This window comes from Bactrocera tryoni, chromosome 4, assembly GCF_016617805.1.
Source record: "Bactrocera tryoni isolate S06 chromosome 4, CSIRO_BtryS06_freeze2, whole genome shotgun sequence".
Classification (NCBI taxonomy): Eukaryota; Metazoa; Arthropoda; class Insecta; order Diptera; family Tephritidae; genus Bactrocera; species Bactrocera tryoni.
The window spans coordinates 13,766,544-13,792,005 of NC_052502.1; the positions used below are offsets into that span (position 1 = coordinate 13,766,544).

General features: G+C 32.1%; 1 protein-coding gene across 2 annotated transcripts in view; it reads left to right on the forward strand.

Annotated features, from left to right (window-relative positions):
- Positions 1-25,462, forward strand: part of LOC120776160 (nuclear factor of activated T-cells 5) — an 88,281-nt gene that overhangs the window by 55,666 nt on the left and 7,153 nt on the right. The window contains exons 2-10 of one of the 2 annotated variants that reach the window (XM_040106755.1): positions 46-705; positions 11,120-11,244; positions 11,987-12,396; positions 18,116-18,484; positions 18,984-19,127; positions 19,199-19,481; positions 19,554-19,710; positions 20,383-20,621; positions 20,684-20,885. In XM_040106755.1, the coding sequence (XP_039962689.1) occupies positions 576-705; positions 11,120-11,244; positions 11,987-12,396; positions 18,116-18,484; positions 18,984-19,127; positions 19,199-19,481; positions 19,554-19,710; positions 20,383-20,621; positions 20,684-20,885 (2,059 nt within the window). In that variant the 5' untranslated portion in view covers positions 46-575. The remainder of the gene's footprint in view (positions 1-45; positions 706-11,119; positions 11,245-11,986; positions 12,397-18,115; positions 18,485-18,983; positions 19,128-19,198; positions 19,482-19,553; positions 19,711-20,382; positions 20,622-20,683; positions 20,886-25,462) is intronic. The other variant, XM_040106756.1, reaches the window with a different exon arrangement.

Sequence of the window (25,462 nt, forward strand, 5' to 3'; positions counted from 1 at the left end):
TTTGTTTCATTTTCATTTTCGTTTTTGTATTTGTATTTTTTGAAGTTGAAGTGATTCAAGTAAATGCCGCAAATCAGAGTTTTTCACAAAGACAGAGATAAAGACAATCGGCCTAAATGTGGCACAAAAACAACTACTTTGACCACCTAACTGAGAGCAAGTAAATTTAGTGACAAATAAAATACATAAATAATAATAAACGCACACAATCAAACGTAGAAGTGCTTGTGAGTGAAAATATCATCGATAAGTTGCAATAATAACAATAAACCCGAAAAAGCGCGCCCAAGTTAAAGAAACCAGTTCGTAGGCACGCAGCGGACAGCAAGCCGCAACAAAAACTGAAATAATAACAACAAACTTATATACTATACGCGTATAGATAAAAAAAAAAACAATATTGAAACAGTCTTTTTTGCAACGTTGCCATATAAACTACAGAGGCAAGCAGGCAGGCAGTCGAGTTCTTCTCGATTTTCTCGGCGCTTGTTTGTTATCATTGTATCCGCCGCTGCAATAACAAACGGACCAGCGAGCATCATCGTCAAATACGGCACAAGTCAAAAGGCATAACAATGCGTTTCACTTACAATCAGTATAATTATTCCGAATCCGGTTATCGGATTCCATCCAAGATGCACAACAGCAACGCGGGTAACGGCTCATTGGCGGCCGCACATCAGCATCATTACAGAAGTAATTTTGGTAAGCTGCAATGCAGTTACTATATTTTATATTTTAAAGTACATATACATATACATACATACATATGTAATTTTATTATTTACCGCTATTATTATTTAAAAAATTGCATTTTTCAAAATGTCATGCTAGCTCATTCTTGTCTTTAAATTTTCAGCTGAAAACTTTAAACATTTTTGGAGATTTTTTCAATATATTTATTCAATATTTATTGTATTTGAACTGGCCGCGTAGTAAAAATGTTTACGCATACCGTTATATTTCAATATATTCCATACTAATTTGCAAGCAAGCGGCAAAAGAACACACTTAAATAAGAAAATGCATTTAAATGATGTTACCGCTCGGCTATTTTTTGGCAAGCAGCTAATTTGGTTCAGAAATAAGCGACCTTAAATATTGTACAGTAATGTGAAAAATAATAAATGAAATTTTTTCAACAGACGCGATCTGAAAATAACAAAATACCAAATATGTATATTATTGACACCTGACCAGCTTACTTTTAGCAAAATTTTTTCCGAATTCAGCGTTCTATTGCCCAAAATATTTTAATATTCATCAACATTTATTTTTTCGCCTTCAAAATAATCCCCACCAGATCTACATAATACACTTATGCCAACGATTTTTCCAGCCCTCGAAAAACTTTTGATAAGCACATTTTGGGATGACCTTCAGCTGCTTCAGCGAATTTTGTTTTATCTCTTCGATCAACTGAAAACGGTTTCAACGGAACGACAATTTCAATTCGGGGAATAAGAAAATCAGACGGAGCCAAATCTGGTGAATACGGGGGTTGATCGATGATATTCATTGCATTTTTGGCTTTAAATTCGATCACAATCGTGACTCGATGTGATGGTGCATTATCATCGTTGTTCTTTCGCAGTTTCGGTCGTTTTTGATGGATATTCTCACGCAAATGCCTCAATGCGGTCAAAAAGAACTCCTTATTGACCGTCTGTCTTTCTGGAACTAACCACAAATTTCGAAAAAATTATAAACATCACCTTGATTTTTGAGCGGCTTTGGCGTGATTTTTTTGGTTTCGGCTCATTTTTTTCCTCCATTCCGATGATTGTTGACTTGTTTGAACGTCAAACTCATAAACCCATGTCTCATTGAGTGTTATAATGCTCTTCATGAATGTGGGATCCAGATTCGCACAATCAAGCATGCCCAGGAATCAAAACAGGAGAATCAGCGACTCCGCTTCTGTGGTTAATTATAGTGAAAAGGTGCTGAAGTGAAATCTAAGCACTACGTAGACTAAACTAATATCACAATATATGTAGTTTTATCCAAGCAAATATGTTTCAATTTATTTTTCTAGCAAATTGAATGCGAGCGCTTTGTAATACGAGTATGAAACGAACGTAAGAGAGTTACCTTCAGTACTCCACTCGTGTGACTAACGGTTAAGAGTCGCCAAGAATGCGCAAATTTCATGCATAAGAGCTCTACTTAAACACCTTGTGATTTATTTCCTCGGAAATTCTAATAATAAGTGATTGGCTTAAGTATGTGCAGATAATGATGTTAAGTACTATTTTGGGCCAAAGCCAAGCAAAACGCGTGCGCGTGTCATAGAAGAAGAGGCATTAATTTGTGAGATATTTTTTCTGGACACGTACATACATACATATGTACGTTTGCTGAAAGAGTTTTATTTATTTTTTTAATACGCAATGGACTCAACGCGCCGTTGATCTACCGTGAATTTGTCAAGCCACTAATTCGCATTACTAGTTTTGGCGTTTATCAGCGTTATATCTACATACTTATACATATGTAAATGCACATACATATGTATGTGCATATGTGTGAAAAATGTCTGGAATACTTGTTAATCTGTAGTTTCTACAAGCAGCTGACGCAGAGCACAAAAGAAACTACACATGCTGTGATTAACTAAACCGACTACTAGTTGTATGTGTGCATGGATGTATGTACATATAACATGTTTAGGCGTGTGTGTGCATGATTTTGGTTAAAATTCTCAGAAGTGGCCATTTAAAGCATAGCAAACGTACCGTGTTATCTGTAAAATTTAAAATTTCATTCATTTGACGTTCGTTTTTATGTTTACTCCGCTCGCTTCTTTTCTTTCACGCAGCGAAAGAGCGCATTTAAGAGTGCGCCCAATGTGATAAGTGTGCTACGATTGCCAAAAGGCCCAGAAATGTTTGCCACCTTGTCAATTATGCTTAATTTTTTGGGTGCCACGGCATTACTCTCGTGAAAGTGGCGCTTTTTCGTTCGGTTTTTTCGTTTTGTCTAACAATCATTTTGTTTATTTATACTTTTTAATTTCTCTTTGCCATTTCCTTAAATGTAGCGTTGAAATGGCAACATTCATTCGTCTCTTTAGCGCTACGGTGTCATTTCGTTTTTTTTTATTGCTTTATGGCGCTATTTTGTAATTTAATACATTCTCGTGATAATTTGAGAATTCATATAAGATAACAAGTTGTGAAATTCGCAGTTAACTGATGGTTTCCTAAAATGTTAACCGGCAAAAAAAATAATAAGTAAAAAAAACTATACATATTATAATTGGGTGCCACACGCCCTTAAACATCACATGCTTAATTAGCCGCAATATCTACACTTGCTTATTTTATATACAACAACAAAATAAATCTACTATACATACATACATGCATACATACATATGTACACATGTATATACACACATACACATACTTATGCTCAGAAGTTGCGTAAACTTTCTTTTCATCTCATCATCTCAAACCATTTAATTAGCCACACGATATTGAAATCGGTTTAATTTCGGCACTCTATGCTTGACTGGACGAGCCTTCTCCTAATATGCTTCGATCGCATGCTACAAGTTGAACTAGATTAAGTTAGCAACAGGCGTTTTTTTGCAGGCGTAAGAAAAAGAAGTTTCAAACGGCCGTTTCTAAACCTGCTCGAATGGGATCCACGTATAAGATTGCCTAATTTTCAATACAATTATAAGATACTTATTTTATTCATAAAAAAATAAAATAAATGTTAAATTTGGTTTTTTGTTTTTAATTGAGTTTATTAAATCGTTTATTTTATTGTTTTTAATACTATGATATGTCTAGAATATTTTCCAAACAATTTCAAGGCAATCGCTGTAAATTAAGGAAATACATATAATCTATGGGAAAGTGTCCAGTCATACTAGACCGATCGGCTACTTCAATCTTTGATCGTGTTTTTCTCGAAACATGGTTTTCAAAGTCGGTTAGCACGATTTCTCAGAAAGTAGTGAAAATATTTTTTGAAAATTCACACACATAACCCCTTAAGGAAGCAGTGCTTCTTGTTGGCATCACAGAGTGCGCATAGGAACTCAACATCGTTATGGCTCAGTACAACACATTTTGGTTAATGTTTTGGCATGCTAATGCTACCCTCGTGCCAAAAAACCCGAATGCGCCATCAGATTCTACCATCACTGTGACTGACTTTTTGGCCAAACAAGAAACGAAAGTCAACACTTGGACATGGTATTCGCCAGCAAGCCGAGCTGTGACTTTTTTGTTTTTGAAACTGAAAAATCTACTTCGGGGAATGCGTCCTTCTCCTCCTGGTCTTTCGAACGGAGTGGAGATCTTCCTCTTCCTCTAGTTCCCCCGGCAGATACTGCGACGAATACTCTCAGAGCTGGAGTGTTTTCATCTGTTCGGACGACATGACCTAACCAGACATAACGTACTCGCTGTCTCTTCCCTGAACTATGTCACTGTCGTCATACATATATCTCGTACAGCTCATCGTTCCGTCGACTGCGGTATTCGTCGTTGCCAATGCGCAAAAAACTATAAATCTTCCAGAGAACCTTTCTCTCGTAACGACGACTCATCAGATGTTGTCACGCCTCTGCACCATATAGCAGGACGGGGATGATGAATAACGTGTTGAATTTGATCTTAATTCGTCGAGAGTGGACTTTACTTCTCAATTGCCTACTCAGTCCGCAGTAGCACTTGTTGGCAAGAGTTACTCTGTTTCGAGGCTGACTTTCTTGTTGTTGTTAATGCTGGCTCCATGATAGCCGAATTTATCTACGACTTCGAAGTTATGACTCAAGTCATTGCCAGCCTACCAATTCAAAATTCTTTATGCTTCCCTAATGGCTTCGAAAAATATTTATGAAAACAGCTGTTTAGTAATTGTTTACGGCTAGCTACTACAATTTTATTTTGCTCTCAAGCTATCAGTGAGAGGTTAATGGCTTTGTGACCGTTTGCAATTAGCTAGGGTACTGTTAGAGAGTTAAATAAAACTACCTTCTCACTGTAGCTGTGAATCTTTAAACAAAATCGCTCTGACTATCCACAGTTCATTTTAAACAGTTCCGCACACACACTTCTCTATTTGTCAAACATTTCGCAAACTAGTGCCAACTAAGTAAACTTTATGCGCTACCTCCGTAAGCACCCACCCACGTGTTTACATAAATATATGTACATATGTACATACATATGTAGGCATATATGATACATATTGCTTGCCAAAAATCTTTCAAATTTGACTCATATCTTGCATTATCGCAAAACCTTGGGAGCATGTGAAAATCACATGCCATTATAATTTTTGCCAAAAAAAGCAACAACACCAAAAAAAATCGTATTGTTTATCAACTAATTATATAGATAATCGTAATAAGTCGCTTATTAGCGCTCGTCTAGTGTTAGGTACGACTGATTTCTGATTTCGACGAGCCTTTTTTCGCAAATTTCTTCAACACTCCTACATATATTGTTGTTGTTGTTGTTGCTGGCGCCACATTACTATTGGCAATATCAATTCTCAGTGCATATCGAGTGCGTGGCAAGACAATCTAATCGAAATCATGCCGCAAAAGACGGCATGAAGTCACACGCTATGTATAGGTGCCTATCTTTATGTGTGTGTGTGTGTGTATGTATGTATGTATGTATGGGCAAGTGTTGCTGATAAGCTTTTAACACACTACTTATTAGTGAAGTCATGTTTGTCGACATGCAAATAAGGCTTTGAGACAGTACGCTCGCACACCTGTGCATACATACATATATATGTATGTACACATATACATACATATGTATAAATAAAGTGTTGTATGTATATGCAAATACATGCAGTACAATTACTACTCAGATAGTTTTTAAACAGTAAATTGTGCATAATTTTTTTTAAGTTTTTATAAACGTTCAACTTTTTCATTTCTTTTTTTACAAGAAGGTTTTTCTGCTATTAAGAAACCAATAATGTTCTTTGTTAAATTATAAATTTTATTTAATTTCATAATTTTTATAATTTTTTTTGAGTTCTTATTTTTTTAATTTTTATAGTTTTTTTGAATTTTTATTTATTTTATTATTTCCTTTTTTTTTTGTTTTCTTAATACTATTTTTTTATTTTTATATTTTTCATTTTTTTATTTTTGAATTTTTTTTTATTTTGTTTGCTTTTACTTTTATATTTTTTTTTAGTTTTTTTTAAGAAACTCTTTGCTCTTATTTGCGATTTCAAATGTTATGAGTATTTTTTTTATTGAACAGAAATATTAACGAGTATTTTGATTTAGGCAAAAAATGCAAATGTTTATTTTCCAAAGCTTTTGTTTGGTTTTTTCGTTTTGCTTTTATTTATTTCGCATAATCTTATTTTGAATCATCAAGCTAAGAGATTAAAGAGCTGCCACTTATTCCAGAAAAAATAACGGTTTGGTGTGGTTTGTGGGCCGGTGGAATCATCCGTCCATATTTCTTCAAAAATGGTGCCGGTGAGAATGTAAACGTCAATGGCGACCGTTAGCGCCCTTGATTCTGAAATTGATGCTCGTGATCTCGGTGTCATTTGGTTTCAACAAAAAGGCGCCACTTCCCACACATCCATCAACCAATGGATTTATTGGAACCAACGGTTGTACTATATGAGACATTGCTGGGGCTAACATTTGAAAGAGCTAACCTTAATAAGTCCCAAAGAATGTTCTTTCGAATGATAATAAACATTCCCCATTATATGTATGTATATGAAGTTTATGTGTTTTTTCTTTAAAAAAGTAGGGAACCTCGAAATGTATCACCCTTCACAATGCAAAGAAGATCTGCCATTGAAGCGAAAATTATTTTTAATCGATTTCTGTGAGCAGATAAAGAGGTTTACTACTACTATATGGTTTCGAAAATTTAGGGGATGTTTGAACTCGTTTTAGTAAACTTGGAATTCAAACTACGTTTATGGGTAGGTAAGGTGTGTTTCTCGCTTATTTTTGCATTTATGTATATTATAAGCTACAGCTTCGCGGGGAAGCAAAAGGCCACTATTACATTAATATTTGTATGTGTGTATGTATATAGATGCTACAAAAAATCGATAGATAACTTAAACTATTACTCTCTATGAAGCTAGTTTCGAGACTATAAAAAAACAAGTACTTTGACATTGAAAAGCTTAAAATTGAAAATGGTAATTTCAATTCTCATTGCACAAAGTGAGATAATGACCTGGATAAAAGCATTTCTAAGAATTTCTCAGAAATGTCGAATATCAATGAAAACATTTCACGTCATCAGGCAATTATTTTGCGCTGTAACTTTTAATTAGACCAATTAAATACTTGTATTAATGAATTTATTAGTGCTGTCAGCGATTTCTTGGAATTAAAAAAAGAACAAAACATTTTATAGTCAATGCTAACATTGTTTTGTAGTGATTCCCTTATTTATATTTCACTGAGTGCCCAAAGCATCCCTGAGATTAGTTCATCTTTGTAGGAATCAAAGCATTCTGGTTGCGAAAATTCAAATTTATAACAATTTGCAGCGCACAAAAATATATTACGCTTTCAATTGGGTTAATTTAACGTAAAATCTACTTTTTTCTTATCTGTGCCGCGCATTTGTGAAATTATTACGTAGTGTATTAAGCAATAGTCGCCTGCATGCGGGCACGCTTCCAACCGCTGGAGAGGAGTGGACCACCACAGAGTTCGCAAAATTTCATTAATCGAATTTGATAACCTTTCATGCTATCAGAAAGTTATAAATATGCGCACAAGCAAGTGAAGTATTTAATTTTAGCGCTAAATACGTGATTATGTTAAATTTAGATTAAATTCGATTAAAATTTTGTTAAACGTTTGCTTAAGCTAACACACATTTGTTTGTAAGAATAATGTTCTTAGTCCAATATTTACATACATACATACATATGTATGTGTATACTGTCATGTTTCAAAAACAATTTGCATTCTAATCAGTCTACGCACACAAATGCTGTGGCTAAAGCTAAATTTGCATTCGGTTATAAATTCCCCGCAGTGAAAGTAACTAGTTACAAACTACTTTACAACTAGTAACAACGTAAACCGGTAAGATAACTAATTTTTATAGCCTGACCAGGGCATATTAAATTTGTCACGAAGATTGTGGAACCCAGAAAGAAATGTCGAAACTGAGGAAGCGAGACGAACTGACTCGATCTCCTACTCTCCGTCTGTATATACTTACGTGAATGTTTAAGGTATCATTCTGAAGTTGTGCACACGTTTCTTTCCCCTCAAGACGCTGTTCATATGTCGAAACCGCATATATCCGACCACTATAGCATATAGCTGTCATACAAACTGAACGATCAAAATTAAGTCCTTATATGGAAAACTGTTTTATTTGACAAAGTATCTTTGCGAAATTTGGCATAGATTATCATAAAAAGCAATGCTACAATTTGCGAACAAATTGTTCAGATCGCATAACTATAGCATATAGCTGCCATACAAACTGATCGATCAAAATGAAGTCCTTGTATGGAAAACTTTTTTATTTGAAAAGTTATCTTCACGAAGTTTTGCATAGACTATAATAAAAAGCACTGCCACAATATGCGAACAAATTGTTCAGATCGGAGCACTATAGCATATAGCTGCCATACAAACTGAACGATCAAAATGAAGTCCTTGTATGGTAAACTTTTTTATTTGAAAAGTTATCTTCACGAAATTTTGCATAGACTATCATAAAAAGCACTGCCACAATTTGCGAACAAATTGTTCAGATCGGATCACTATAGCATTTAGCTGCCATACAAATTGAACGATCAAAATCTGTAGTTTTTAGATGACGCTGCTCAAAATTTTATGAATTGTCAAATTTTTACCAGAAATACGCTAGTTGACAATAGTTCAAAATAGATAACACACTTTAAAATGTTCATACACCTATGCGCCCACGTCACCATGTTCTGCTTCCAAGCCAACTTTCCAAAAAATGTTATTGCTCTAATGCTTTTCTGACTAGTTCCATATTTGCCATCAAATTCGTGTATATGTATACTTGCTTGATGTGCCTTTGCAGAGTTGCAAATGCATATTTGCTCTGCGTGCTACTTTATAAACACATACATACATACATACATATGTATGTACAGATGCATAAATGTGTATTTGTGAAAAGTAACCCATTGGCTTGGTTCAATTAAATTCTTATTTGATTTACAGCTAATGATCCACAGAGGCAGCTTGTGCCTCGAAAAACAACAATTACTGCTGATTATAATAGTTGTAGTTTGCAGCGATTTGATTGCATTGAAAAAATATTTAAACTATATTCATGTGTTTGTGTGTGTGTCGGTCCATATTTGTAATCGCAACAAGTAATCATTTGCACACAACAATAGCGCACATTTTAATTAACATTGTTTACAAGTCTAAATGCCTATGCATATTTACATTCATACATACACACATACATATGGTATGAAGAGTTAACGTTAGGGTAGGTCAGTGTTTTTCGAAAAAGCGTAAATGTAATGTTTGCGTTAGCAAGAAACTTTTGAAACCAAACGTATGCATAAATTATGGTCAGAATTTTTTCACCTAAAACAATTTTTATATTTTTTTATTTTATACATTTTTTTAATTTTATTATTTTTTTTTAATTTTAAAATATTTTTTTTTTAATTTTTGTTTTATAGTTATTCTTTTTTATTATTTATATATATGTTTTTTAATTTTTAAATGTTATTCTCTTAATTTTTTTAATGTTTCTAATTTATTTTTCAATATACTTTTTATTTCCTACTTTTTTATAATTATATTTTCTATGAATGTATGTATGTACTTTTTTTGGATATAATTTCTTATAATTTTAACATTTTTTTGTTACAAATCTAAAATATCTGACTAAAACATATCCAAAGTAAAAATTGTAAATTATTTTTTTAATCTATTTTTTTCTTCTTATTTTACTTCATTTTTTCAATTTTATTTAATATTTTTTTATTATTTTATAATATTTTAAATATAGTTTGATTTTATATATAAAAATTTTTTTAGATTTGTTATTATTATTTTTTTTTCTTAATTTTGATTTGAATACAATTAATTATTTTCTTTCTTTTGACGTATTTTTTCTTGAAAGTTTGTGATAAGATTGTATAAATCTCGTTTTCCATTATTTTTCTCGAATTGCTGAAAGAAAAAATCTAATTTAAACCCAAAAAAAACCCTAAACAAATATTTAAAATAACATTTTTTATAAATTTTTTTTTTAATATTTTTCAATATTTTTTAATATTGTATATTATTTTTTTTCTTTTCTATATATATTTTTCATATTTTATTTTATATTTATTTTTTATTTCTGAAAAAAGAAAATTCTAAATAGAAGACTAACAAAAAACAGTTCACCCTAATTTACACAATCTCTAATAATCTAATTACTTATTGCCATAAGCTGATTTAATTATTAAAGTTTTAGTTAGGCTTCGACCCGCGCTTTGTAAGTATGTATTTTTTTATAAATACTTAGTGCCATTACGCCTATGAAATAATTAAAAACTCATTGATTATCGCCGGGATTTGGCTTGCTGATCTGTCACTTATCACTCTCGTGTACATACATACATATGCACATACTTATACATAGAGTTGATTATTATTGTGCATGGCACTCGTGCTTTCAACGACTGTCTGCGCTTTGACAGGCGCCCCGCTTTAGGCATCACTGAAACTCGGTTCTGCGATAACAGGCGCTGTCATACCATAGCGTGCTATTATTATGGGCTTCTACATTTAACAAATATAAAATTTTACAAACATATAAACATACATATGTACATATGTGTATGCTTATTTAGTGTTATTAATTATGTATATTTACCCATTGCTTTTGCTTGAGGGCGTTGTACTTACATTTTTATCAACATTAAAAATGCTGTCTGCTCGTATGTAGCACATGTCTACACACCATGTGTGTAGCCTTTCCCTGCCGTTAAGCATTTTCTACGATTTGCAATTCTTTGTTGGCGCTCGACCCTCAGATGCGGCTGATAATGTGTGTCTAGTGATAATTTTTGATAAGTTTATTAATTATTTTATTAATTCACGCTATTTATTTATTTATTTTCTTTCTTTTTTTTGTAGGTATGCGTATGACCATGTCGACGGCATCAACGATGACAGCACGCATTCAACGAAAAGGTTTTCGTACGCCCTCGAAGCGATATCCGGGCAAGGCGATACCGAGTAAATTGCATTCTGTTTCGCGGGTATGTAATTAAATATGCAATAAATATACTTACATATATTTTATAAAGTTATTAGTGAAACGAAATCATTTAAATTAGCACTAAGGTAGAATTCACTCTGATTTATGATTCTAAATGTGGTGAGACGGAGATCAATTGTTTTAAAAGTTTGAAAATATATGTATTTACACATATTATGAGAAGATATAGTAAGATTTTTGAAAACAAATATTAAATATTTTTCGCAGTAAATGCGATCTCCGCAAAATTCTCATTAAACTAGAAGGTATTGTCCGTAACTCCCCCACCACCTTGAGGTACAATTATAGAAACTATATTATCTTCTTAAAGTGGTAGCATGTCTTATTTCAACAATGAATTACTCTTCGATTCCCCTTTCATTGTGTTACTTGTAAAAAAGTCAAATTTTATTCATATTTATAAATTATATATAAAATGTCATATCGATTTATCTCGATAAATACGCTTCTCTTTAATAAATATGTATTTGTTCTTGTCACAATGTTCGCCCTGTGTTATTTTATTTACATTTAGTTTGCCATGTAGTTTAAAATTTAGAGTGAAATTCAAGTAAAAGATTATTTTTGAAACAAAAAAAATTGGTAAATTAGTTTATATTGACAATGATAACAATTTCAATCGAAAATTGTGAACTACTACAGTGCTTATGATTCCTTAACTTACTATATTATTAAGTAAAATTTATTAGTTCTCTAATACCAACACACAAATTCTTGTTTAGATTGGTCCTGGTAAATTGGTGCCTGGCAAGCGTTTTCCACCACGACCACATCCACCGCCCTGCGACAATTCCAATGATAGCGGTTTTGGCTTCGATCAGCATGTTGAAGTACAACAGCAGCAACAACTGCAAGCCCATCATCACCTGCATTCGGCCAGTGGTAGTAGCGCCAGCAGCAGCAGTAGCAGCAGCAGCAGTAGTAGTGGTAGCCCAGGCAATAGTAGCGATATTATGCAGAACAACAACAACACTGCCACCAATCTTAGTATCAATAATAATAACACCAGTAGCAACGGTGGTCATCATCACGGTAATAACCATCATCATCATCATCATGGACATGGTCATCACCACAGCTCGTCGGCAATGCCGCACTCGGCGCATGTCATACGTGCCATACCGGCCTCAAGGTACGTACAAACACAGCGCAGAGTATTATAAAGAGATATTATAGACTTTGTTTAGTCTTAATCATGATTGTATGCTCATTCATGCCCATCCTTACACGAACTCTTTCTCCCTGATGGCACGCTCTGAAACAGGCGCCATATGTGTGTTTTTTATTATTTTATTAGCATGCAGCTTTTCTGGAAAATGTTTGTTCTTTTGTATACGTTTTATACAAATTTTGCCAATTTTTTTGATCAAAATTTAATACTTATTGGGTTTTGTTGTTATTCTGCGGTCGTAGTTAACTAATTTATAAAAGCAGCTAAATGTCGACTTTTTTTTATAAATTCACAATTGCTATTGCCATTGCATTTTATTGCAATTTTTTCACTAACTGATATTTTTACATATATTTGGTTGCATTTCTAGTTTATTGTTTATTTGTTTGATTTTTTTTTCAGTTGCTTTGCAACCGTGTTGTTTACATAGTTGGATCTGCCAAGCAATTCAAGTATATTATATTGTCTATATAATTTTCACTGTTTCTGGGTGCATTTTACATTTTCTGTATAGTTGTTGATGCGGCTTTGTAGTTGTGCATACATTATTTGCACGCCAATCAACTTTGTAATCAAATGTTTTTCTAATATTTTGACTTTTATTGTACAGGGTGTACTAGAGTTAGTAATTCGGCAAGTGAATAAAAAATTAGGAAACTATTAAAGAAAATAATTTATAATAATTATATACTGAATTGATAAAGTTTTTAATATTTATTCAATGAAATAGATTAACAAATTCATAATTAAGACTAAAATATAAATTAAAACTATTATAATTTGCCAAAATTTATTTTCAAAATAATTACCTAACTTAAAAAATACTAAATAGAAAATATTTTTGGCTTCTTTAAACTTTTATCATTTTCAACTGAATATAAAAGCTTTTATACTTAATATTTTTCCTTCATTTAAATGTTCAGATATTGATAAAAAAGACATAATTAAGTCTAAAATTTAAACTTAAATAATAATAAATATAATGTGGTGAAATAAACTTTTACAGCCTTTTTTAAACTTTATAAAAAATAATAAAAATAAAGTTTCAAATATTTGAAATAAAAAATTAATTAAGCATGAAAAAAATTCAAAATTTTTAAAAAAGTTTTTGTTCTTCATATAATCTCCTCTTGAATTTTTACACATCATTATTGTTCATTTGGGTATATTATTTACATATCTACATTTTTGTATCTAATAACAAAAGTGTCGTATCTCCAAAAGAACGTAACCCATCCAACCTATTCTTCATTGTATACACCGTAAATAACGTACTTAAGGCCCACATCCGCTTCACGTGAACTTCTGCTTATCTTAAAAGCGGCCCTTCAATTGTATAACTCATGAAATTTTCTAGTACGAAAATGAGATTAAAATTCGTTTGCCCTTATCAGTGCCAAAATGAAAATAACAACAACTTCAAACAAATCACATTTTTTCTTGTTGGAGGGTTACTTCACTCGATTTGTTGTTGTCTGTAGAGTGATGAAAGACGCTACAGGAGTTGTTGCTATTGTTGTAGATTTTTACATGCCTATCTACAAAGAACAATCTTCACTCTTTATTGTAACTACAAAGTAATTGAGGCACACTTTGCGTTTGTTTGCACGCAACTCAAAAGCGTTGCTGCGATAACTTGGCATGAGGTGAGTGGGCAAGCAAGCTGAATGATTGTAGGTCATGGTGACAATAGAGCCTTTTGCCGCTGTTTGTGTGTGTACGTGGCTATGTGCGGCGATCTATATGAGCGGCCGTCAAGTGCATTACTGCCAGTATATTAGTAATTGCATTGCATATGTATGTACATATGTATATATTTTATTTTTGCAAACAATTCATATATTACACACTGTGTTGTTGATTCTAAGCAGGTGCTGTTGTTCATGTTCTACGCCGCTGTTACAGCAGTTTTATTTAATTTGTTTACATTTTCTGTGTTTGCAACGGATCGTTGCATGAGAGCAATAATGTTATACACTCGCATATAGCAGACTCTCGCTACATATCAATATCTTATCAGTCATAATGACGAAAACGGGGAGAAAAATCACGAAAATTATTGTTGTTTGTTAGTGCAGTAAAATAGCGGCTCTAACGCTAGGTAACAGGTAATAAACCGCCGGCTTATCAGTTAAGTGTACATACTCGTAGTATTAATGCATGTATGGAGTTCGCTCGACGCAAATCATTGTTGTCAACCGAAAGTGCTTCTAATGGTGGGGGATTAAATAAAAAATGAAAGTTTCAATAACCCAAACAAAGCAATAAAAGTTGTTGGATATGTTTTGTGTTGTATGTATTCCAGATGGCCCATTAAATAGTCTAGGTTATTTGTGGAAGTGTTCATCTATCAGACATGTGTAAAAAGAGTGCTGCCTTAAAGGACTACATTAAACAATTATTTATCAATAAGAATATTATATACATACATATATGTATATATGTAGATATTTTATTAAATTTACTTATTTTGTAATCTTTGAAAAACTAAATGTTGTTTTTTGAGTAAATTATTTACACTTCAACAGTAAATGTAAATAACCCTCGAAAGTACAGGGTGTATTAATGAGGAAAAAACTTGTGCATGTCGCACTAAAGTATTATATGTTAATTTCAAATAATGATCAGAGTAACAAGGTGAACCGATATGGCTATGTCCGTCCATATATACGCGAACTGTACCGCAGTTTTAGAGATATCGATTTAAAATTTGCACATGTCCTTTTCTCGCAACTCATAATATAATATTTAAATTTTCATCTGGGAAGAGTATTTTAGCTTCGGTGTAGCCGAAGTTAACGTTTTTTCTGTGCTCCCCGAAAATATTTGCTATATTCAAATATTTAATAAACGTCTTGTCGAACTTAGTCACTTTTCTATTTAATAAAAAGCTTTAAGGTCCGCCAAAGCACAAATATACGCACTTAGTTACTCATAGATAAATAATTTTAGAAGACTGCAGGTGATAACGAATAAGTGAGCCGAAACACACACGAGACACCGGGAGCTTATTTTGCAATATATTAGAAAATTACTCAAGTGGTTGATTTTTAATTTTTGTATTATCATTTATTTTATTTAACTTAAATAGTACTTTTTATTTAGTTTTTGTTTTGCTATGTGCTTCGCGTCAATGCTTAATTTCAAATCAAATGGCCAATAGCTTGTTTAGGATTTTCACACATGCATATGCATGTACATTTATTTGTTTATGCATGTGTATGCATTTGTGAAATATACGAGTAGACAGCTGTTGTTTTTTTAATTTAATCTTTATTTTTATTTTTGTTGAGGCAGTTCATGAATGCAGCTTGTTGGCGTCACACAAACGTTCCAATCGAAAAGCTCCTAAGTATGAATTATCCGCTCTTTATATTGTATATATGCATGTTGGCATACTATACACATACATACAAATATAGATATGTATGTATGTATGAGAGTTTGCGAATCGCACTTTCAGGTTTTCTGTCTGACCGTATCGCCACTTTGAAATCTTCACTTGAGTTTCTACGTAAATACGTATTTTTTTGTTGATTTTCTGTTTATTTGTTTTACTTTAAAGTAGGTAAACGGCAGTACCTTAGTTACATACATATTTGAGTTTTCATTTATATTGCACACACATAAGTATTTATTTTGATAAATTGTTCTAGTTTATTTGAATTCAGTATGAAATTTCGCAAGGAAAAGCGCTTAAATCATAGCTGACGCAACTTGGCCTAGTTGAGGAAATGTTTAATGACACAAGTTACAAAGTAGTGAATTATAGAAGCGTCAAGTAATTACTTTTATATGATTTTATTTGAGTAAAATTAAAAAAGGTAACATTTTTTTTATTAATTTAAATTTGTATTATTAATACATCCTGCCCACCCTGTGGTGTACCTCTGTATACATACATACTTATTCCATTTAGTGAAATTAGTGCCTAGATATGCTGCTTTCAAGTCATTTTTCAAAAATCAATAAATTTCAAACATCGTTATTTATATTCATGTACATAAATGCCTAAATTTCATGTGCTTGCCTCTGCCAATTGAATGCCCACGCTCCGTTGACAGAGCCTAACACGTGCCCAGTTGTCCAAGGCTTTTTGGTTATTAGAACAATCATGCATATATTCAGTGCTAGTTTTTTATACAAACATTTCAACAAACTTACATATGGTACATTGTTGCTGTTTTATTTGAACTTGTGCCTAATTAATGTATAGAGTATGCTCTGTTTATTTTTACCTTAATTCCCGTTGGGGAAGTGAAAAGTGCTTTTTGTATGAAACCGCCGGATATATAAGTATATTTACATACATATAGCTGTATATAATTGTTTGTGTACATATCTAAGTATATAGACGCAACCATCAAGCTATTAGGCACATATCGGCACGTGTCGCAGTGTTTTAGTTGAACATTCGTAGTACGTACATACTTACATATAATATATTTGATTATAGGCTTCATAGCCAGGTCAATAGCCGAAAATCACAACAAAGTGCTAATGGTGCAAATTAAGGGCTAAATCAATTTGAGTTTCTAACTCATGGACATACATATGTACATGTATGCAGACATATGTATGTACATAAAATGTACATACGTATACGTACAAATGTGTATTTGGATTCCCACTGAAATTTCCTTCTTCCTTATGAAAAAAAAAAATAGGTTACTGTAAAGCCGTTTATTTTTTAACGTCGTCATAGTTGATAAACTTGATTTTTTCAAGTGAAACACTTTCTTCAAGCACCATTCTCTAATTGTTAAAAAATTATATTTACTTCAAGTAAAAACATGTTTTGTGTTTTTTAAGAGGTATTTTACTTAAAAAATCGTCGTTTCATTTTGAAAACTATTGGGTTCTGTTGGCTCCATATGAATGTATGTACATATATACAAAGAAATAGCATAATCGTTTAAAAATATGAACGTCTAATATCTACCATAGATTTTTTTTTTCAATTTCACTAAAATGCAACCTTGAATGGTGACTAATTTTTGATTTCCAAAAACTACCGTCAATTTGTATCACTCTATAAGCTAAATGAACAATAAGAGTGACAGTTCTTAAAAAAAAATATAAAAATTGAGAACACGATTAAAATGTGAATTTTGGTTTTTGCAAAATTATAATTTCAAATAATATTATTTCAAAAGGGAAAGGAGAAATAATAATTTTATTCCTGATAAAATGAAATAAATTTCAGTCTTACCGATACTGCATCTAACTATAAAAAATAATACATTATTAATTTACTTATTTTTTAATTTTGTGATTATTTTTATCTTTTCCCAAATTGGTAACGTTTGCAAAAAATACTTTACTGTATTTTTTAAAACATATGTTTTTGTATATTTTATAATTTTCCAAACAATCTAAACTTTTAAGAAGTTGGGAGTTAAATGTTAACAGTATTATAATACAATAAACAGCAAAATCTCTACGCACAAAATTTTCGCCATATATTTATATTACTTATGCAATACACGTGCGTCTTAAATGTTATAAAAAGCTTATTGACAAACATAAAACTAATTGCTTCCATTCAATGCAAACACATACATATATTCTAACAACAACGCCTGCGACAAAAATATACCAAAATAAACATAAATACACACCACCGCCAATTTATGCCACCAACAACCACAACACCACATACGCATGTACTTGTGTGTAGTTCAACACCCAGCAAGAAATTTGTCAACTCCACGGACGATGAGGACTATTTCGAAGATTTTTGCACTGATGACTCCAATGATTACTATCGCAAGCGCTTGAATTCGGATTCTAACAGTCAGCCGCTTGGTGGCAATAATCAAAATCAAACCACGCAACAGCAGCAACAACAACAACCACAATATGCGGAAGACAATTCAACGAGCACGAAGCGTAGAAAGCTCGAAAGCTTTGTGGAGCTCGACAATGACGATGCGTGTAGCGAAGATGCTTTTATACGAAAAATTGCCAGCGCCACCAATTTGGAAGCGCCAACCGTTGAAGCACCGCCACCAACACTGATGCTGTTGCCCACAGTGGCGCCCACAAAGTAAGAGAATTTTGTTTGCTTTGTTTAATTTTGCTTCAACTTAAACCAAAATTTTATTTGTATGCAAGATTTTTTTTTCAATTTGTATATGTATGTATATATTTTTATGTGTTCTCTAAACAAAATTGCTGAAAGCGCAAACCTGAAACTTTATTTATCTACTATCTATTAACAGTTTTCTGTGCCGAAAAAAAGTTTGTGTGAATTTTTATAAAAAAAATTATGTACTTACGCTTTCTGTTTCTTTCTTAAAGTGTATGTACATAAACATACATATTATATATTTATCTCAACTCGTCCTAACCTCTAATTGTATCATTATCTGTCTGTGTTATGACGACACGAAGTACATGAAGCTACACTATAGTCACTGCCATTTCATGCTCATCTTAACTTTTTTGAAAATAAAAAAAAAAATAAATAAATACGTAAAAACTTTTATCAATTTTTTACCAATCGCTCTTAATATTTTTCCTCTCTCTCTCTCTCTATTTTGCAGATTTATACCAACAGGTCCTCGCGCCATGACCAGAGTGGCACACAAGCGCCAGCCGGCGGTGCCGCAAAATACTATAGTGACCTCATCGAATGGACGTGTGCAGCTGGAAATTGTCTCTCAGCCAGAGCAACAGCATCGTGCGCGGTAAGTTGGTTTACACCATTTTTTATGTGTTCACTATTTGACTATATATTTTCTCATTTCATTTCTTGCAGTTATCAGACTGAAGGCAGCCGTGGCGCTGTTAAAGATCGCAGTGGCAATGGTTTTCCCATTGTGCGTCTCACCGGCTACAACAAGCCTGCTGTGCTGCAAGTATTCATTGGCACTGATATCGGCCGCGTGGCACCACACATGTTCTATCAAGCCTGCAAAGTTGCTGGTAAAAACTCCACACAGTGTAATGAGAAGAAAGTGGACGGCACCATGGTCATTGAGATCGATTTTAAACCAGAGTCTGATATGACAGTTACCTGCGATTGCGTTGGCATACTCAAGGTACGTTCCCTCGCCACGGTGTTAAGTATTTTATTAATATTAATATTTTGTTAAATGTCATATATTTTTTAGGAACGCAACGTTGATGTGGAACACCGATTTCCGGATCATTTGGCGCAGAAGAATAAAAAGAAATCAACACGCTGCCGCATGGTATTCCGCACACAGCTAACACATGATGATGGCACCTTGGAAATGCTACAAGTCTGCTCAAATCCTATTATTTGCAGTAAGTTTCTTAAATCCCAGATAAATTTTAATATTTTTATAAGAAGATTGGGTGACAATGACGATGTCTCTGACTCAACTTCTCAACTATCCCAATCTTTAATTTACTGTATATTCAGAAATTTGTAAAGAGAGAAAGATAAAAGAGTATTAAATTGTAAAAAAAATAATCATTTTTAATTAGATAAAATTTTAAAAATTTTCCAAAAATTCGTATATCGTATATCGATATTTTCTAAATCCAGCTAAAAACGAACAAAACTACTACACAATAAGTCCAAAATATAATGTTTTTGTTTTCGCCTTTAATATAAAGTAAAGGAACAGGGCTAACTTATTAAAAAATACTATTTAGTTTATAAAGAAATTTAACTTAAGATATTTTAACTTAAAGAGTGATCTTTAAAGATATTTAAAGTACTAATATTGCATAAAAAATCGATGAAAGCGAAATTAACATTTTTTTCTTATTTTTTCGCTTTTGAGAGATAGTAAAGGTAGAAGACAAAATTTATTCAAACATTAAATTTTTTTATATAGAAATTTTATTGAGCACATTTTAGCATAAAAAGTGAGGTGTGGTTCTGTTAAGTTATTTATAATATTAACCCTGCATAAGAAATCTATATTCTTCTGTACATCATCATAACCTCATTTTTCCTTCTCCCTGCAGCACAACCACCAGGTGTGCCGGAAATATGCAAAAAGTCACTGACTTCATGTCCAGTAGATGGTGGACTCGAACTTTTCATTATCGGCAAGAATTTTCTCAAAGACACACATGTGCTCTTCCAAGAGACCTACGAGAGTGTACCGCCAAATGAAGTTGCAACTGAATTAGCTGTGCGACAGCATTTAGGCGGTGCATTGTGGGAGCAAACAGTGCTGCCCGATAAGGAATATTTACAACAGGTCAGTTTTGTTTTTTATTTGTTTAAAATTTAATTAACAATATCTCTATCTCCCCCAAACAGACTCATTTAGTGTGCGTTGTGCCACCCTATATACATCAGAATATACTCAAACCAGTCACTGTGCAATTGGTAATTATTTCCAGTGGCAAAAAGAGCGAGCCACACGCTTTCGTTTACACGCCAAAAGGTAGTTACACGACCTTGGCAGCTGCAACCACATTAAGCTCAGCGGCATTGCATGGTAGCTTATCAGCGGCACAAGGTATTTATTTGTTTATTTTACATTTTGTTTTTAAAACGTTTTTTATTTAAAACGAGAAGTGAAAAAAATATAGGAAACAGGCGAATAAAACAATGAAAGATAGAGAGAGTACATTTAAAGATTAGACAGGTTGGCAGGCAGGCAGTTTGAGGTTAGAAAAGAATACTTTCGATATAAAGCAAACGAAAATGTAAATGAAAACTACGCAATTGCATATTAATTGGAAACATTACTATTATATAAAAAATAAAGCATAAAATAATAAACATATTTTTAAAATTATGACACGTCATATATAAGACTTAAATAGTTTATAGCATGAGGTTACTGTTTCATAAATAGCAAAAAATCATATATAAGGCAGAATTTTTTTTATATATAGTAGTAGTACGTACCTTTACGTAACTTATATGCAGTTTACTTACCATATAGCAGCAAAATCCAGTTGTCATATACCCCCAACTTTGCACAGAGCTGCGTGCCACAATCGGAATAATTGCATACATCTTTCACAGGCAGCGTGAAATTTACTGCGATATTTCATAGATATGGCAATAATTTCCAGCTTTTACGTGTTTAATTTATTATTTCCTGAAATGCTAAATTAAATCGCTGATGTCGATTCATGCAAATTACAATTTTTTTTTCTGTTAAAACCGTTTCCTTTAAAAATTTGTCTTCTATAGCTTATACTTTGTTTGTTTTTGTTATAAAGTTAGCGAAAGAAAAAAAGAAAAAGTAATTAAACTCGTTCTATATACTTATTATACGCTTGCAAATACATAACTACACGTAAATCATTGAAAAAGTGCAACCAATTGAAATATCGCATAAATTTTACTTATATAATTTCTAAGTTCAACGATAAAAAATCTAATTTTAAGCGTGCAAACTATATAGCAGTTAAATTAATACAATATTTATATAAAAACTAAGTATATACAAACCAGCAATTGCCGACGAAGCCATAAAAAGCTATTCTAAAGTAATAGTTATGCACAGTTTTTGGGATTTTATTTCATTTTAATCAACTGAGGATATCCCGAATTGGGCTTACTACCACAAAAACACAACACGAAAGCGACAATTCACAAAGCAAGTACAACAGTCCAGAAGCAGAATATTTCATTCGACGTTTATCATGCACTGTGACAACGTCGCTGCCGCCACCGCCATCGCCGAATCTAATCCAGACAACTTTGATGTGTGATTGCTTACTCTGTTAATTGAGTTTTTTTTAAATTGCAGCTCATACATTCTATTTATTAGCATACAATATTGGTTTCACTTGTAATCGTTTAGTGTGTTGGCTTAACGTTTTCCTTAGTTTTTTTCGGTAGTCGTTTTGCTCAAATAACACAATTCTAGTTTTTTGTTATGTTGAAGAATCGGAAAAGAATTTTTGTGCGAATTTAGTCGAATTTACTACTTCCAATGCAGTTTGCCGGTGTGAATGTGTGATGTTTGAATGTTGGCGCAGAGTTTTCTTGGTTACATTTGGCATGCGGTAGACCGCCAACGATGCAGCAAAAAAAAAATATTAATACTGAAAAGAAGCATTGTATTGTGTTCTCCTCTGAATCACAATTAATCAAACTGCTAGATGAGACTTTATACCCAACAAACAGCTCTGTTTCCGCAAGCTATTTACTTGATTTGCAGTTGCTTTCACTACTATTTGTATACAATATTTAATTGTATTTGAATATTTGTATCAAGAAATAACAAACAGCGGTAACGAATTGGATTTTCAGAGAAGGAAGACTTGAATTCTCAACAAGCAAGCCACAACGAACACAAAACTTTTATAGAGTTTTTTTCACACAGGACCCAAATTTTCTTTGATAGGCAGCTTTTCAACGTTCAGTCTTTTTTGGCTTGATTGCTTCTGTGATTAGGAGATTTAATCACATACAGTAAGAAAAATACCAAAATGTTCACCTGATAAAACTGTTGAACGTAAATAAGAATGACAAAAACAAAAAAAAAAAAAAAGAATAAAAATACAAAAATAAAAAAGCTCTGTGTTCTAAAATAAAAACTTAAAAGAATAAAGATTAAAAAAAAAATCAGCAAATCACAATAATGAGCTAAGTCATTAACTCACAAAAGGATTTTGTTCAACACTAATCACAAAATATTTTTACTTTATTTTCCCCTTCTCCTAGCAATTTAGGTATTTGTGAGTGATATCAAATCAATTGAAAAGCGAAAGTATATTCACATACATACATAAAAATATATAAATATCTATATATATTGAGAATGCATATTTGAACTTCAAGCTGTTTCAATGTTGACAATTGCAAATGTTGCGCGTCGAACGATGCCACCAAAAACACTACGTTACTTTGCAAATGCACAAATGCGAAACACTTGAATCTCTTGAAATATACGCGTATATTAAAAATTAAACAAAACAAAAAAAAAAACGTACATAAAAAATAATAAATTTAAATGACATTTAAAGCGATCTATAGAAAGAGCAACACCAAACATACATGCTGCAATTGCTGTCGTCGAAATCATTTGCCACAAAAGTTTATCAGAATCAAGCGCACACACACCGCACATGTAGATGTCCACTGAGGAGACCGATTTGGCTGTGATTGCGTTAAAAAAATTGCTAAACTGGCTATATTTCCATTTCTACTGCAACAGCTGACTAACCGGTATGCAAAGAAAATGCATAGATACACGAGTTGTATGGAAGAAAAAAAGTAAATAAGACAAATTAAGCCTAAAAATGAAGGCATACAAGCAACCATGCTTATCGATTTTCCAGCTGCAGTATTGAAAGTTGAAAAAAAAAAATAGTTTATATGCTGTCACAACACCAGGTTATTCACTGCTCCACACCGTAGCGGCTGGCTGTTATCTGCTGTCGTCACCACACCAGGGTTCGTTTCGTCTCGTCTCGCCTCGCCTAGCTTCGCCTCATCTCGTCACACCTGCTGCACATGCTTCACCAACTGTACATTAGGGTACTGGTTTATAGAACAAAACAAACAATATTTCAAACAAAACTTATTTCAAACAATTTTTTACTTCATTTTTTTTCCTTAAGCTACTAAAAATACATAATTTAGTATTCGCATTTGTCTCTTTATATATTTAAGCCACCATGTCCTAAATAGTACATACTACAGTACCTACATACATATTTACTGTTACTCTATTACATAATACTTACTACAGTTTCTTAATGATACTTTTTTAATAACTTTTTTCCTTTTTTATGCTTTTATTTACTTTGATTTGCTTTTTATGCGCGCCTAAATTAATTAAAAATTATTGTTATAGAATCTGTAGACGTTTTTGAAAAGACAAATATTTTGAAATAATATTTTTAAGATGCATTGTGCAAAAATTAGAAATTTTTATCTAGATTTGGCCGTCAAATAAATTAAAATAATTGTATAAAATTGAATTAGATAACATAAAAATGTTTGAAACCAAATTGTGTGTAAAAATATCTACTTTGTTGTATGATGTGCAAATAAAATTAACTTAAAACATTTTAATTCACCCCACAACCGCAATTTATTAATGCATTTTAATAATTTTTCTTTTGTTCTATTTTGATTCCATAACAATAAAATTCATGTCAATTCATCAACAAAGCAGGGTGCTCTGTATGAAAAGTTTTTTTTTTTAATTTCCGGGCTAAGAATAATAATTTTGAAAAATTAATAAAGTAAATTAAATAAGTAACGAATATTAAATTCATGAAAAATTAAATATGAATTTCGAATATTAAGGAATTATTTATTTTACTTGTTTTTCTTAATATTGGTAATAATATAATAATATGTAAAAGTAATATTAAATTAATGAAAATTTAAATATGAAATACGAATATAAAATAAAAAAATTTCTGTTTTTAATATGGGTAATAATGATATGCAAAAGTAACTGCATAATTTTTTGTAATTATTGTCTTAGAGTAAATTAATTTTTTCATTCTGCTCAAATATTCTTAATACTAATTTAAGATAAAATAAATTTATACTAAGTTTTTTTTTAATATTGGTAATTATTGATTTTGATTGAAACAGATAGATAAACATTTTTTAATTAATTTCAAAACTCGGCACAGCTCCATCAAATGTCTTAATGCAGAGCATTCTTTCAACTTCGGCTCTAGTCGAAGGCATCTAATGTAAACAAACACTACATTCAATCGGTTCAACGCGCTCGTTATTTTTTCTTCAAAATTCTAACCAAAATTTTCCAGCAATTAAATAATACCAAGCGTTTGACGTCATTATCCAACAACAACAACTTGAATATCTTCTGCTACAACTTCCCTACAGTCCAATAAACGTGCTTCAACCATAAATGTATATTTCGGTAATGTACAGATTCTGCGTTAATCTTTCTAAAACCAAAACAAAAATATTCATAATTTCATTAACATTTAAATTTTGCTTTTCGTTATTGATTTCTTTGTTTTTATTCTTCTTTTTTTACTTTTTGTGGTTTATTGTTGTAACATCCATATGTTTTGTATTTTTTTTCTATATTATTTGCTTTTTTTTTACACTTTTTCGTTCAAATTAACAAACCATTTTGTT